Raw genomic sequence first — 13,099 nt, 5'->3', positions numbered from 1 at the left:
GTTCAGTGTGAAAAATGGTCACAGGTATAACTTTTTTCCCCTGTGTCGGTGTAACTAAGAACGGCCACTAAATGAACGGCTGTAAATTGAGGACTCCTTGTTCTTTTAACTGCCTAAGGGGTTTGGCAGCCTTCATCCAGAGAAGCGCCCAGGAGAAAGAGGCCGATTTTCGGAGGGCCCCTTGTCCTTCCTCCGGAGGGTAACACCCCGAGCAGTTCTCTCCTCCCTACGACCTTGCGAGGTAGGTTAGGCTAAGAGCAAGAGAGGGACCGGCCTGAGGCCACCCCGTATTTTAAGGCTGAGCAGAGCTTTGGAGCTGCGTTTTTGTCCACCCGGACACGTTCCAGCTGGCATCCACCCCCCCCCCAAAAAAACCCTAAGAAGCAGGAAATGTGGACGTTTTGAGCCCCTCCTGGACTGGAAAAAGGACATCATTGAGGATTTTAAATCGGATTTTTTTTCTGGGGGGGGGGTCCCAGGGATGCAATGGGAGATTCAGGGAGGGTTTTTCTCTGGATGCAAAGGCAGCGTGGTTAGGGGGGGGGGCTTTCTCGGGGTTTGGGGTGTCCTCATTGGGCCTGGAAGGGATTGAGAAATGGGGCAATTCAGGGGCAAAAGACCCCTTCGGAGATCCTTAGAAGTTACTCCCTCTGGCCGGGCTCCCCAAAAAGGCCTTAGAAGAGAGATGAATAACAACCATCGTCGTTCTTGGGGGAAAAAAAAGAAGAAAAGCAGCAACGTTTTCATTGAAACGTAGGCAGTGACCCCTTTCCTTCCTCTTCCTCCTCTCGTACTTTTTTTTTTTTAAATGGTAGAAAAGCAATATGTAAAAGTAGCAATTATTTTGCACAGCGTTTCTCTTATGTCACACAACCATTACACGTTAACATTTCTACAGTGAAAAAATAGACTTGTCTTTAAACATAATATGAACAAATAAGTAGTTTTTTTTTTGTAAATTCGTTGACTGATATTCTTTTGTATTTTTACATATTTTTTAAAAAAAGGAAAAAAAAATTACACTATTAAAAAAAGGAGACCCAGGAAATAAAAATAAGAAATAAATGTCACTTATAAGAGTTACATCGATACCTTTTTTTTTTTTTTTTAAAGAAAGCCACTCAGTGATGGTGCCTAATTCTTATAACCAAATCCTTGCAGTCCGTTTATTCTGCCTGGATTTTGAAATGGAAAGTACCTTTCTGTTCATTTGGACATTAAGGAAGCCTGCACGAGCTTTCTCTGTCCCCAAAATCCACAGGCTCGTCTTCAAATCTGCCATTTTTCTCTTTGGCATCAGGGAAGGGGAAGTTAAAACACCCACAGAAATAAATGAGAGCAACGACAGACAACAAAAAAGAGAGAGACTAATTTGGATGCGCTAAGGGAATCAGAAAAGCAGGGGGAAGAATTCCTTAAAAACAACAAAAAAACGAAACAAAACAAAACAAAAAATTGGAACTCTTGTGAAATGTATTTCAAATCTCCATGGCTCCTATTTTTTTTGAAATCTGGAGAACAGGAGATCACCTGGAACTGGCAATTTGCAAGATTTCCAAAAATTCAGAGTTTAGATGAATGTGTGGGTGAGCGGCAAAACCTGTGGATTTTATTTTCATTTGTTATTTTGCAAAATGTGAAATGCCTGGGTGGGTTGGGAGGACGTGTTTATTGCCTGTTCTGGTTTTGCTTTTTTGACACGGTAAGAAGGTTGGTAAAAGAAGAGGAATGTTAAAAAGTGTTTGAGAAGCTAAGCTGAGAAAGAAGCCGCAGGACAGCCAAAACCACCCCACCCCCACCCCAGGTGTGGAGTCCTGCCACTCCAACCTGATGCAAAAATTTTGCTTTGTTTGCCTCTTTAATTTTTTCACACCTCAAGTGGCTTCCTTTAAGTCCGCCCGCAAGGTTAGTAACGTCAACCGAAACCTAAAATGTTACTTGTGGTGGCCAAATTCTTCTTTTGCTATTTCTCCCCATCAGTTGTTCTTGTTTCTCTCTCTCTCTCTCTGCCTGTGTGTAAATCTCTCTGGTTCTTGGCCATGGTTTTTTTTTTGTTTCCTTTCCCAATCCGACCGCTGCTCTCCAAGGGTGTGTGGACGAGACCCGGCGCCTGCCGCAATAGGAAAAAGTTTCAATACGGTTTCTGGTTCAGTTGCACGCGGTCCGTGTGCTCCCCAACACCGTCGACACCGGATGAGGTAAGAACAACAAGTTTGCCACTTAAAAAGAAGGAAAAGAAGAGGGGGAGGGGGGGGGGAAATTCCCGCCCTGCTTCGAAGCCACCCTGGGGAGGGGCTCCGGGGTTTTCGAAACACAGGCCAAGAGAGTGGGTGTGTGTGGGGGGTGAAGTCCCTCTTCCGGAGATGCAGCGGCGCCTGGAGAGAAGGAGGGGGCGTTGCTGCTGGCCTCTCCCCTGCCGCCTCCTTTCCGGCGGAGCATCTGAAATGGGCGGATCGGGGAGGCAACGTTTTTTTCTGGTTCAGTCTGTAGGTGTTTAGAAAGGTCGAGGTGAGCTTCGCCTCGCTCAAAACGGGAGCCCTGCAGGCTGAAAAGTGTTAAGGAGTCTGCACAACGCATGGCTTTTGAAAAGTTTCCTTTTCCTTATTATGTTGCATAGTGGTCAAAACTTCCCAGGTATTCCAGGGCCGCCTGATAGCAGAACTGGTATTCGTCCTGGGAGGGGGAGGAAGGAGAGACGGGTTATTGATTGGCAGGCAGAGTTTGCTCTGCTAATTTGTTTGCTGATTTATTAAAAAAATGTTTTGTTCTTATTTCTTTGTATCCTGCCTTTATTATTTGTACAAATAACTCGAGCGGCGAAAATATCCAATGCAATTTCTACCTCCTACTTCCCCCACGACAACAACCCTGTGAGGTGGGTTGGGCTGAGGGAGCGGGGCTGGCCCAGAGTCACCCAGTTGGCCTTCATGCCTAAGGCGGGACTAGAACTCACCGCCTCCTGGGGATTGGCCCACCCACTGGCTTTCATATCTAAGGCGGGACTAGAACTCACCGTCTCCTGGTGATTGGCCCACCCAGTTGGCCTTCATGCCTAAGGCGGGACTAGAACTCACCGCCTCCTGGGGATTGGCCCACCCACTGGCTTTCATATCTAAGGCGGGACTAGAACTCACCGTCTCCTGGTGATTGGCCCACCCAGTTGGCCTTCATGCCTAAGGCGGGACTAGAACTCATTGTCTCCTGGTGATTGGCCCAAAGTCACCCAGCTGGCTTTCATATCTAAGGCGGGACTAGAACTCAATGTCTCCTGGTGATTGGCCCAAAGTCACCCAGCTGGCTTTCATATCTAAGGCAGGACTAGAACCAGGGGTGGGATTCAGCCGGTTCGGCCCAGTTCAGGTGAACTAGATGTTAAATTTACACCTGGTTCATGGAACCGGTAGTTGAACTGACCGGTTGGCCCTGCCCACCCCTCACCGCCCCTCCCAGGAGTTTCCACCTGGGCCATTTTGGATGCAGGTAAGTGCAGGGTCTGCGTGGAGGGGGGAAAACAGCCGAATCGGAAGTTCTGGGAGTCCGGAAATGGGCCTGTTACCAGCTTCCAGAGGCCCTCCGGACTCTAGGGAAGATGAAAAACGGCAGAACCGGAAGTTCCAGTTGGCCACGCCCACCATGGCCACGCCCACCCAGCACCCGGGCAGAGAACCGGTTGCTGGGATTTTCAAATCCCACCCCTGACTAGAACTCACAGGCTCCTGGTGACTGGCTGAAAATTACCCCGCTGGCTTTTATGAAGGCAGGACTAGAACTCTCCGTCTCCTGGTGATTGGCCCAAAGTCACCCAGGCGGCTTTCAGGTCTAAGGCAGGACTAGAACTCACCGTCTCCCTTCACCTGATGGGCCTGCCGCCAACATGCAACAATCGGGAGACCTGTTGTACCAAATTATTCTCACCCCACCAGGGATTTCCCTTCCTGACTCTTTTGAAAAACACACCCCAGGGTCCCTACTTCCTGTCCGAGGAAGATCCTGGGTGCAAATATCAATGGGGCATGCTGGCTTTTGCTACTTTGCAGGAGGAAAGGGCCCTCCAGGGAAGGGTGGACCATTCCTCCCTGAAGCCCCCGGCAGAGGTCACCTCCAGCCTTTTGGAGCAAGGAGGCGGTCAGGAGAAGGGTGGGGGTGGAGGTAACACTTTTTTGGGGGGTCGTAGGGGAAGTGCTGGATTCCTCCCTTCTTTCCCCTGACCCAAAGCCTGCTGAGTCTCGAGTGGGTCCAATGTGAAGCCCTCCTTTTCTCACCTCTGTCTGCACCATGGCCGGCCGTTGTGTCCTCAGCATCTTCACGGTCTGGAAGATGTCCACTACCCCTTCGTAGCGCATCCTCTCCAGGACGATGCTTAGCGTGATGAAGACGCCGGTCCTGCCTACTCCCGCACTGCGAGAAAGAAGAGAGGGGACATCGATGGGTGTGGAGGGCCTGCGAGGAAACCCACCTAATGTCTCCTTTCGCAAGGCGAGGCATGAAGCAGACAGCCGTAAGCTGCCTCAGTCCAAAACACTACAGGTTCTCTCATTCCCGGAAGAAAACCTAAGACAGAGGTCCCCAAAACTTGGCAACTTGAAGACTTGTGGACTTCAATTCCCAGAATTCTCGAGCCAGCATTGGGGACCCCCTGCCCTAAGGGCTGCCAAGACGGGAGAATGAGGGCTTTGGAACTGAAATCAAGAGGTGAGCCTTTAAAGAAACACGCCCTTTAAAGCAGCTACCTCCCACAGCTGCAGCATAATCCTGAGAAAAGACCCAGTGGTTTTCATGAACTGCCCATGCCAAGCACAGCACAGTCTCAACCACTCTGTCTGCCAGCCCCTGCCTTAATCAGCCTGCCAATGAACTCAAAGCCCCCAGGCACAATGATGGCTAACACAAGGACTCCTAAATTCAGTCCAGCAGATGGGACCGTCTTTTCTGGCAGGCCCTGGGGTCAATAACATGGTGTGTCCAAATCCTTCATTTATAGACTGAATCTCAAATATATCCATTTCTTGGAGGAAAAGCAAACACTAAACTCTCACCAGCCCCTGGGCTCAGAAGGAATGGGTGATATTCCATCCCATTCCATCTTTCTATTCTATTCCTATTCCATCCCATTCCTATTGCTATTGCTATTTCTATTCCTATTCTGCTCTATTCTATTCTATTCTATTCTATTCTATTCTATTCTATTCTATTCTATTCTATTCTATTCTATTCTATTCTATTCTATTCCATTCTATTCCTATTCTATTCTGCTCTGTTCTATTTTTATTCCTATTCTATTCTGCTCTGTTCTATTCCATTCCTATTGTATTCTTTTCTGTTCCATTCCTATTCTATTCCATTCCATTTTCTATTCTATTCCTTGCATTTTATTATATTGAATTTATTTAAATATAATTTATATATTTATTATATTTATGGTAAGACCACACTTGGAATATTGCATCCAGTTTTGGTCACCACAATATAAAAAAGATTCGAGACCCTGGAAGGAGTGAAGAGAAGAGCAAAAAAGGTCATCAGGGTCATAGGCTAAAACATAGGAAAAATCGTTGCAGCAGTTAGGTACCTGTACTCTAGAGCAGGGGTCCCCAACCACCGGTCCACGGACCGGTACCGGTCCGCGGAACAAGTCCTACCGGGCCGCTGGTTTGCTGGCGCCGCCATCTTTTGATGAAAAGTGCTTCCAGTGAGCTTTTCCGGTAGAAAGCTCACCGGAAGCACTTTTCATCAAAAAGATGGCAGCGCCCAGCTGATGCCGGTACCGGGCCGCGCAAAAAGGTTGGGGATCACTGCTCTAGAGAAAAGAGGGACTAGGGGTGACATGATAACAGATAATCAGAGTTGGAAGGGACCTTATAGGTCATCTAGTCCTACTATAGGTCATCTAGCCGTCCTAGCCCAAGCAGGAGACCCTACACCCTTTCTGACAAATGGCAGTCCAGTCTCTTCTTGAAAGCCTCCAGTGATGAAGCTCCCACAACTTCTGTTCTATGGGTTGATTCCTCTCACCGTCAGCAAGTTTCTCCTTATTTCCAGGTTGAATCTCTCCTTGTGCAGTTCCCATCCATTATTCCTTGTCTTGCCATGATATCAGTCTTCCAATATTTGAGGGGGGCTGCCCCAAAGAAGAGGGAGTCAACCTATTTTCCAAAGTACCAGAAAGGCAAGACAAGAAGCAACGGAGGGAAACTAACCAAGGAGAGAAGCAACCTGGAATTAGGGAGAAACTTTCTAACGGTGAGGACAATTAACCGGTGGGACAGCTTCTCTCCAGAAGTTGTAGATGCTCCAACACTGAACGTTTTAAGAGGTTGGACTTGTCTGAAATGGTTTAGGCTCTCCAGCTTGAGCAGGCGGCTGGAGTAGAAGACCTATATTATTCTATTATTTAAAAGGATAAAACAAAAAATAAATCAGCATTTTAACTGTTAAGCTGCCCAGAGTAGCTTTTCAGAATGAGATGGTTGGGATCTAAATTTAATAAATCAACACATGCAAAGGGTCTCTCGCCTTTTTTGCCAGGACAGCTTCTGGGAAGCTGTTACGTATGCTTGCTGCCCACACAACCGGAGTCCTCTGCCCCCCTCCCCATTTGAGGCAGGAGATGCCAGGGAAAAGCAGCTGGCCTACAAAGAAGAACGGAGAGCGAATCGGAAGTGGCGGACCTGCAAACCTGTATGGAGGAGCTACAGCAGCGTATCAACTTCCCCCCGGTGCCGGTTCCTTGGCTGGATTTGCAAGGTTTCCCCAGCTTTAGCCAGCCAGGGGCAGAGGTAGAGAACCAGATGCTGTCCTCCACCCACGCGACACGTCTCTCGGGGCTAAGGTGGAATCCCACCGGCCTAAGCAGAGAATCCTTCATCTGCCTGCCGATGCGTCATGACCGAAAGCTTTAATCGTAGATTAGCAAGCAATATCTGGAGGATTTTATCTTCCGGAAGCTATGAGGGCACCCCACCTTTTGGGGTATCTTAGGAAAAAGGTGGATGGGTTCTGTGTTTCCCAAGAGGCTTTTGTGAATACTTTTGGACTGGAAAGGTAAACAGAGACCAATGTGACCTGGTCACTCCCATCTAGCACTGGTGATGTTACCTAGCTGGGTCATGAAACGTCTGCAAGAAAACTACCCAGCTCAGAGAGCAACAAAGACCCCACAGTCTTCCTCCTCCTCCTCCTCGCCACAAACTCCACTCCCTTTCTAGCGCAGATGATGTTACCTAGCTGGGCTGATGAAATATCTGGAAGAACATTCCCACTGACGCTGACAGGACAAGCTATATAAAAAGAGAACAAATGCCACCCCCACTTCCAGCACTGATGATGCTCCCTAATGGGGTAATGAAACGTCTGCAAGAATACAAGCAACCTCAGAGGGCACCAAGGACCCCTTCCTAGTCTCCTCCTCCTCCTCCTCCATTCCACAAACCCTACTCCCATCTAGCACTGATGATGTTACCTACTTGGATAGTGAAATATCTGCAACACACACACACACAAAACCAACCAAGCTCAGAGGGCACCAAGGGCACCACATTCCTCCTCCTCCTCCTCTCCACAAACCACACTCCTTTTTAGCACAGATGATGCTACCTAGTTGGGTCAAGAAACATCTGCAAGAAACCAGCCAAGCTCAGAGAGCACCAAGGACATCATAGTCCTCCTTCTTCTTCCCACAAACCCCTCTCTCCCTTCTAGTACTGATGATGTTACCTAGTTGGGTCATGAAACATGCAAAAAAACCCACCAAGCTCAGAGAGCACCAAGAGCCTCACAGTCCTCTTCCCCCTCCTCCTCTTCTTTTTTGTCCTTGTCCTCTTTCTGCTCCTCTGTACAATCCCCCCACCCCCTTGTAGCACTGATGATGCTACCTATTCGGGTCATGAAACATCTACCGGAAAACAACCAAGTCCAGAGAGCACCAAAGACCCCACGGTTCAAACCCTGAGCTACCAATTCTCCTCGATCGGTAAACAGCAATTTGCTCTAATCTCTCTATTCCCCAGAGTTGTAGAAAAACAGAATTTAAAGCTTTGCAATTTACCAGGAGGTCAACATCTCACCATTGAATGGGCTATTTAGCCAGTTAGTTCCTCTCCATTCTACAAAGAAAATCCTTTATCAATTAACAAGCCTCGCGAAGAAAGAAAACGGATGGGAGGAAGGGCTTTGTTTGCTCATCTGCAGGACTAAAAGCTGCTCACCGTTTATATTTTAGGGGAAGTGGGCAGAGGGGAAGCGAAGGAGCAGAACAGAACAGCCCAATAATATGATTTGAGCTCCCAGGATGGAAATACTGAAACTCGCGGGGGGACTAACGGTCTGCGCGTACAGAGAGTGGTAAGGAGGTCAGCGATGCCCGTTGTGCAAAAATGAAATCCGCCGCTGGGGAGAGATGCTCCATTTGAAAGAAAGCTGGGACTTCCTGCCATGGGAACGGCCCAGTTTTTCAGCTCGAGTCCGGGGCGAAGAATGGAGGGAGAAAATCCGGCCAGGGATTGGGCCTGTCCAGAGCCATCTGCAGGGTCCAGGTGGTGAGAGGGGAGCTGGGATCACACAAACCAAAACCTTGCTTTGCTCGCACAATTACAGCCAACCTCGTTTATGACCTTCTTCCCCTGTTATGGACACCTTAGCTTTTTATCTAAACCAGGGGTGTCAAACTCAAGGCCCACAGGCTGAATCCGCCCCACACGGTGCTTAGATTTGGCCCTGGAAACAGTGAAGCACCGGCCTGCGGTGCCCCTGCCGGAGGGAGTGCGGTCTCCCCATTTTCGCTGGCAGAGGGCTAGCAAAGCAAAGTGGACTGGCAGCCCCACTTTTAAAATAGTTTACAGATCCACAGAGTTGAAAGGGGCCTTGTAGGTAATCTAGTCCAACCCCCTGCCCAAGCAGACCCCGCACCCTTTTTGACAGGGGGCAGTCCAGTCTCTTTTTTGGCCGCACGTACCTGCAGTGGACGGAAATTGGCCCGTCTTGTCCAAACTGCTCCTTAGTTTTGTGCACCTGCCCAATGAAATCGATAAAGCCTTCGCCGGATTTTGGCACACCTTGTTCTGGCCAGTCCGTGAACTGGAACTGACGCACGGTTCTAGACTGGCCGTCCTGGAAATAAAAGAAAAAAAAAAAGGCCAAAATGGAAGGTGTTAAAAACAGAACTGGCAGAGCAGAGCGAAGTAAGTAAGTTCTCAAAACTTGCAGGCAGCCCTTGATTGACGATCATTCGTTTAGCAACCATTCAAAGTTACAACAGCACTGAAAAAAATGACTTATGCCTGGTCCCCACACTTACGACCGTCGCAGCATCCCCACAGACACGTCATGAAAATTTGGGCGCTGGGTAACCTGTACTGATGACAGCTGCAGCATCCCAAAGTTCATGGGTTCATCACTTGCGACCTTTCCCAGTCAGCTTTCGACAGAAAACCTCAGCGGAGGAGGTTAGATTCGCTTAACAACTATCTGTTTCACTTAACAACTGAAGCCATTTGCTTAACAACAGCGGCAAAAGAGGTCGCAACATCGAGCACGGCTCGCTTAGCAATTGCCTTACATAGCAATGGAAATACGAACCCCAATTGTGGCCGTAAATCAAGAACTACCTGTCCTGGAGGCTTCTGTGTGGTTTTTGCTTGTCCAGTGCAAATAAAGTTTATTTCTTGAGTGGTGTCTATGTGTGTGTGTGTTTATCTCAATCCTTATCCAAGAACGTTCATTGGCTCCATCCACAAAACATGCCCTGATTTTGCTGGCATTTAGAAAAGTTTTAAAAACTTGGGTTATTCCCCTGGGATTGGAATCAGGATGAGCCAAGCGCTCATCATCAGACAATGGCGAGCCAGCTGGCCCATTATTGAGGTTATCGATCGCTGCTTTAAACTTGGTTTGTTTTCCCTTGTAAGCTGCCCAGAGTCACTTTATTTAGGTTAGCTGGTCAGATCAATACTCTACATAAACTTGTAGGTAAATCAGGGCTGGGCTGCTGAAGGTTCTCAGGGGTTCAGGAGAGCCCCTAGCTAAGATTCTGTGCAGTTTGGAGACCCCTCCCAAATTCCACTCCTGGCTGGCCAACCCCACCCACCACTCCCCTCCCCTCCCAGGAGTCCCCACATGGCCTGTTTTGGATGCAGGTAAATGCAAGGGTGCGCAGGGAGGCTGAAAAACGGGCCTCCCAGAAGTTCGGGAAGGCTGGAAATGGGCCCGTTTCTGGCTTCCAGAGAGGCTCCGGAGCCCGGGGAGCCCATTTTCACCCACCCGGAGACCTGAGGAAAATGTCCAGAGCCCGGGGAGGGCGAAAAAGCCCCCCACTGCCAAGGTTCAGGAGGCTGAGTAGGCCACGCCCACCATGGCCACGCCCACTCAGCAACCGGGCAGAGAACCTGTTGTTAAGATTTTTGAAACCCAGGTTAGGAATTTGAGGGGTAGCCACGGGGGTGTGTGTGGGTGTGTTGTGGGTGTGTGTGTCAGAAAACTCAACACACTCTATCAACAAACGAGTGCCGAACCCCTTTTTATGTGCCTTTAAAAAAAAAAAAAAGCCAGCACACCAAAGCAGAAGCATCAAAAGAAAGGGATGCCATCGAAGAAGGAGAGGCAAATCCAGGGGGGGAAATATAAAAATATCTGAGGATTTGTGAACTAAGGAACTAAAGTCTCAATCTGAGGCTCTGGCAAACCACCCCAAGGTCCAGTTTCTATCCCTCCTTAGCTGCAAACTCAACGGTGACCTAGCCAAGACATCCTCGCTCCAATTTAGGCTACCTCCCAAGTCCGGCGCGAGGCTGACACTCAGGGTTGGAGAAGGTGGTACCCTTAAATCTCAGCAACTGCTGAATTTTGGGGCTGCGTCACGCCGATGGCTCAGGCGGGGCTCCCCGCGTTTCTTTAAGGAGCAGGAGACAAACGTAATGATTTTTTTAAAAATGGTGCAACGGTCAGGGTGACACAGCATGGAGGGAGGGGGAAAAAAGAGAGAGAAAGGCACAGGTGGCTTTTCACGTCCTCCAGAAGCAGGAAAAACCTTGGAAACACGTTTGAAAGAATTAAACCACTGAGAGAGAGAAAGCACAGGGGGTGGTTGATGATTTCATAGCAGAATTCATGCAAATGGAATAAAAGGGAGTTTAGGAAGAGGGATGTGGGGTGGATTATGCATTTGCAGTGGTGTAATTTTGAAGAAAAACCAATGAAACCCATGGGAACAGGTGAACTAGAAAATATGTTTAATCTTTTCGTCCATTCTGAATGATCTCCCTGTAGAATTGTCTTGTTGAAACAAAAGTGATGATCAGTTATAAAGTGAGATCAGGGAGGGTTGGATAATCATGCTATAATAAAAGAAAAAAAAAAGAAACTTATTCTTTATTTTAGATGGTCACACAGAGAGACCTGTATATCAAAAAAGCATAACAAAGAATGTTCTTTCTGTGCCAACTAGGAAGCTCAAACTGCCCAAGGAGCTGCTGAAACAGTTCTATACAGAGGAATCATTGAGTCTGTCATCTGCACCTCTATAACCGTCTGGTTTGGCTCTGCAACCCAACAGGGCAGACACAGACTCCAGAGGATAATTAGGACTGCAGAAAAAAACAGTTGCTACCAATTTGCCTTCAATCGAGGACCTGTATACTGCAGGAGTCAAAAAGAGGGCTGTGAAAATATCTACAGACCCCTCACGCCCTGGACATAAACTGTTTCAACTCCTTCCCTCAAAACGAGGCTATAGAGCCCTGCACACCAGGACAACTAGACACAAAGACGGTTTTTCCCCTTGAACGCCATCACTCTGCTAAACAAATAATTCCCTCAACACTGTCCAACTATTTACAAAGTCTGCATTACTATTACTATTAATCTTCTCATCACTCCTTATCACCCATCCCCTCCCACTTGTGACTGTATGACTATAACTTTGTCGCTTGTATCCTTATGATTTATATGGACTGCTTCCTAGTATGATTTGATGGCTTTTTGTACCCGATGACTATTTATTAAGTGTTGTACTTTATGATTCTTGACTCTTGACGAATGTATCTCTTTTTTTATGTACACTGGGAGCATTTGCACCGAAGACAAATTCCTTGTGTGTCCAATCACACTTGGCCAATAAAAAAGAATTCTAATTCTAATATGAAAGCAGAAGGCCTAACCTTAAATGTGTGGCGAGGGTGCAGATAATGCGTGAGCTATTTTCAGAACTTTGCTGCGCCACCTAGGCAGATGGTACTTTTAGTATTTGTAAACTGCTTTGACCATCATCCACTGGGGGGGGGGGATACATTACTTGAGCTGTGCAGCATTTCAGGAAAGTTTCTGCTTGGAAACCGCTTCTAGCCTTTGTGTTCGAGACGGGGAAAAAAATATGAAACCTTGACTTTAGGATGGGCTGATTAGATTACAGGTAGTCCTTGATTTACAACCACATTTGAGGTTGGAACTTCGGTTGCTAAGCAAGACAGTTGTTTAGTGAATTTTGCCCCATTTTACAACCTTTCTTGACACCGTTGTTAAGTGAATCACTGCAGTTGTTAAGTTAGCAACACCGTTGTTAAAAGTGAATCCGGCTTCAGCATCGACTTTGCTGGTCAAAAGGTTGTAAAAGGGGATCACATGACCCCGGGGACACTGCGACCATCGTAAATGGGAACCAGTTGCCAAGTGTTCAAATTTTGTTCATGCCACCATATAGGGATGGGCTGCAACAGTCGTTAAGTGTGAAAAACGGTCACGAGTCACTTTTTTCAGGGCCGTTGTGACTTCAGACGGTCACTGAATGAATGGCTTTCCCTGTGGTCTGTGGTTGGAGGAACAGCTCGTATTTACCAAGTGTGTAAAAATAAAAAAGTTCAGGCTGTAACCAGAGTTGGTATTCAGCCAGTTCTGATCGGTTCTAGAGAACCGGTAGCGAAAATTTTGAGGGGTTCGGAGAACTGCAAATCCCGCTTCTGACTGGCCCCACCCCCACCTATTCTCGGCCTCCCATTGAGTCCCAGCTAATTGGCTTGGTTTTCTTTGATTGCCCTGCACAGGAGAATGGAGCTGGAAAGCAGGTTAATGGGGTTGGAAGGGAAGGGGGAATTTTGCAGTATCCTTCCCCTGC

General features: G+C 47.8%; 1 protein-coding gene across 1 annotated transcript in view; it reads right to left on the bottom strand.

Annotated features, from left to right (window-relative positions):
- Nucleotides 1–970: 970 nt before the first annotated feature.
- The window catches only part of PTPRS (protein tyrosine phosphatase receptor type S), a 265,570-nt gene continuing 253,441 nt past the window's right edge, over nucleotides 971–13,099 (bottom strand). Inside the window, 3 exon segments of the mRNA XM_087952781.1 lie at nucleotides 971–2,673; nucleotides 4,263–4,398; nucleotides 8,951–9,105. Coding sequence (XP_087808907.1) covers nucleotides 2,605–2,673; nucleotides 4,263–4,398; nucleotides 8,951–9,105 — 360 coding nt within the window. The 3' untranslated portion in view covers nucleotides 971–2,604.

The sequence above is a fragment of the Notechis scutatus genome, chromosome 1 (assembly GCF_049901735.1).
Source record: "Notechis scutatus isolate UNSWTSFEM ecotype Mainland chromosome 1, rNotScu1.2, whole genome shotgun sequence".
NCBI classification, from domain to species: Eukaryota; Metazoa; Chordata; class Lepidosauria; order Squamata; family Elapidae; genus Notechis; species Notechis scutatus.
The sequence above is the reverse complement of the archived record's forward strand: the minus strand, read 5'-3'. Positions and strand labels throughout refer to the sequence as shown.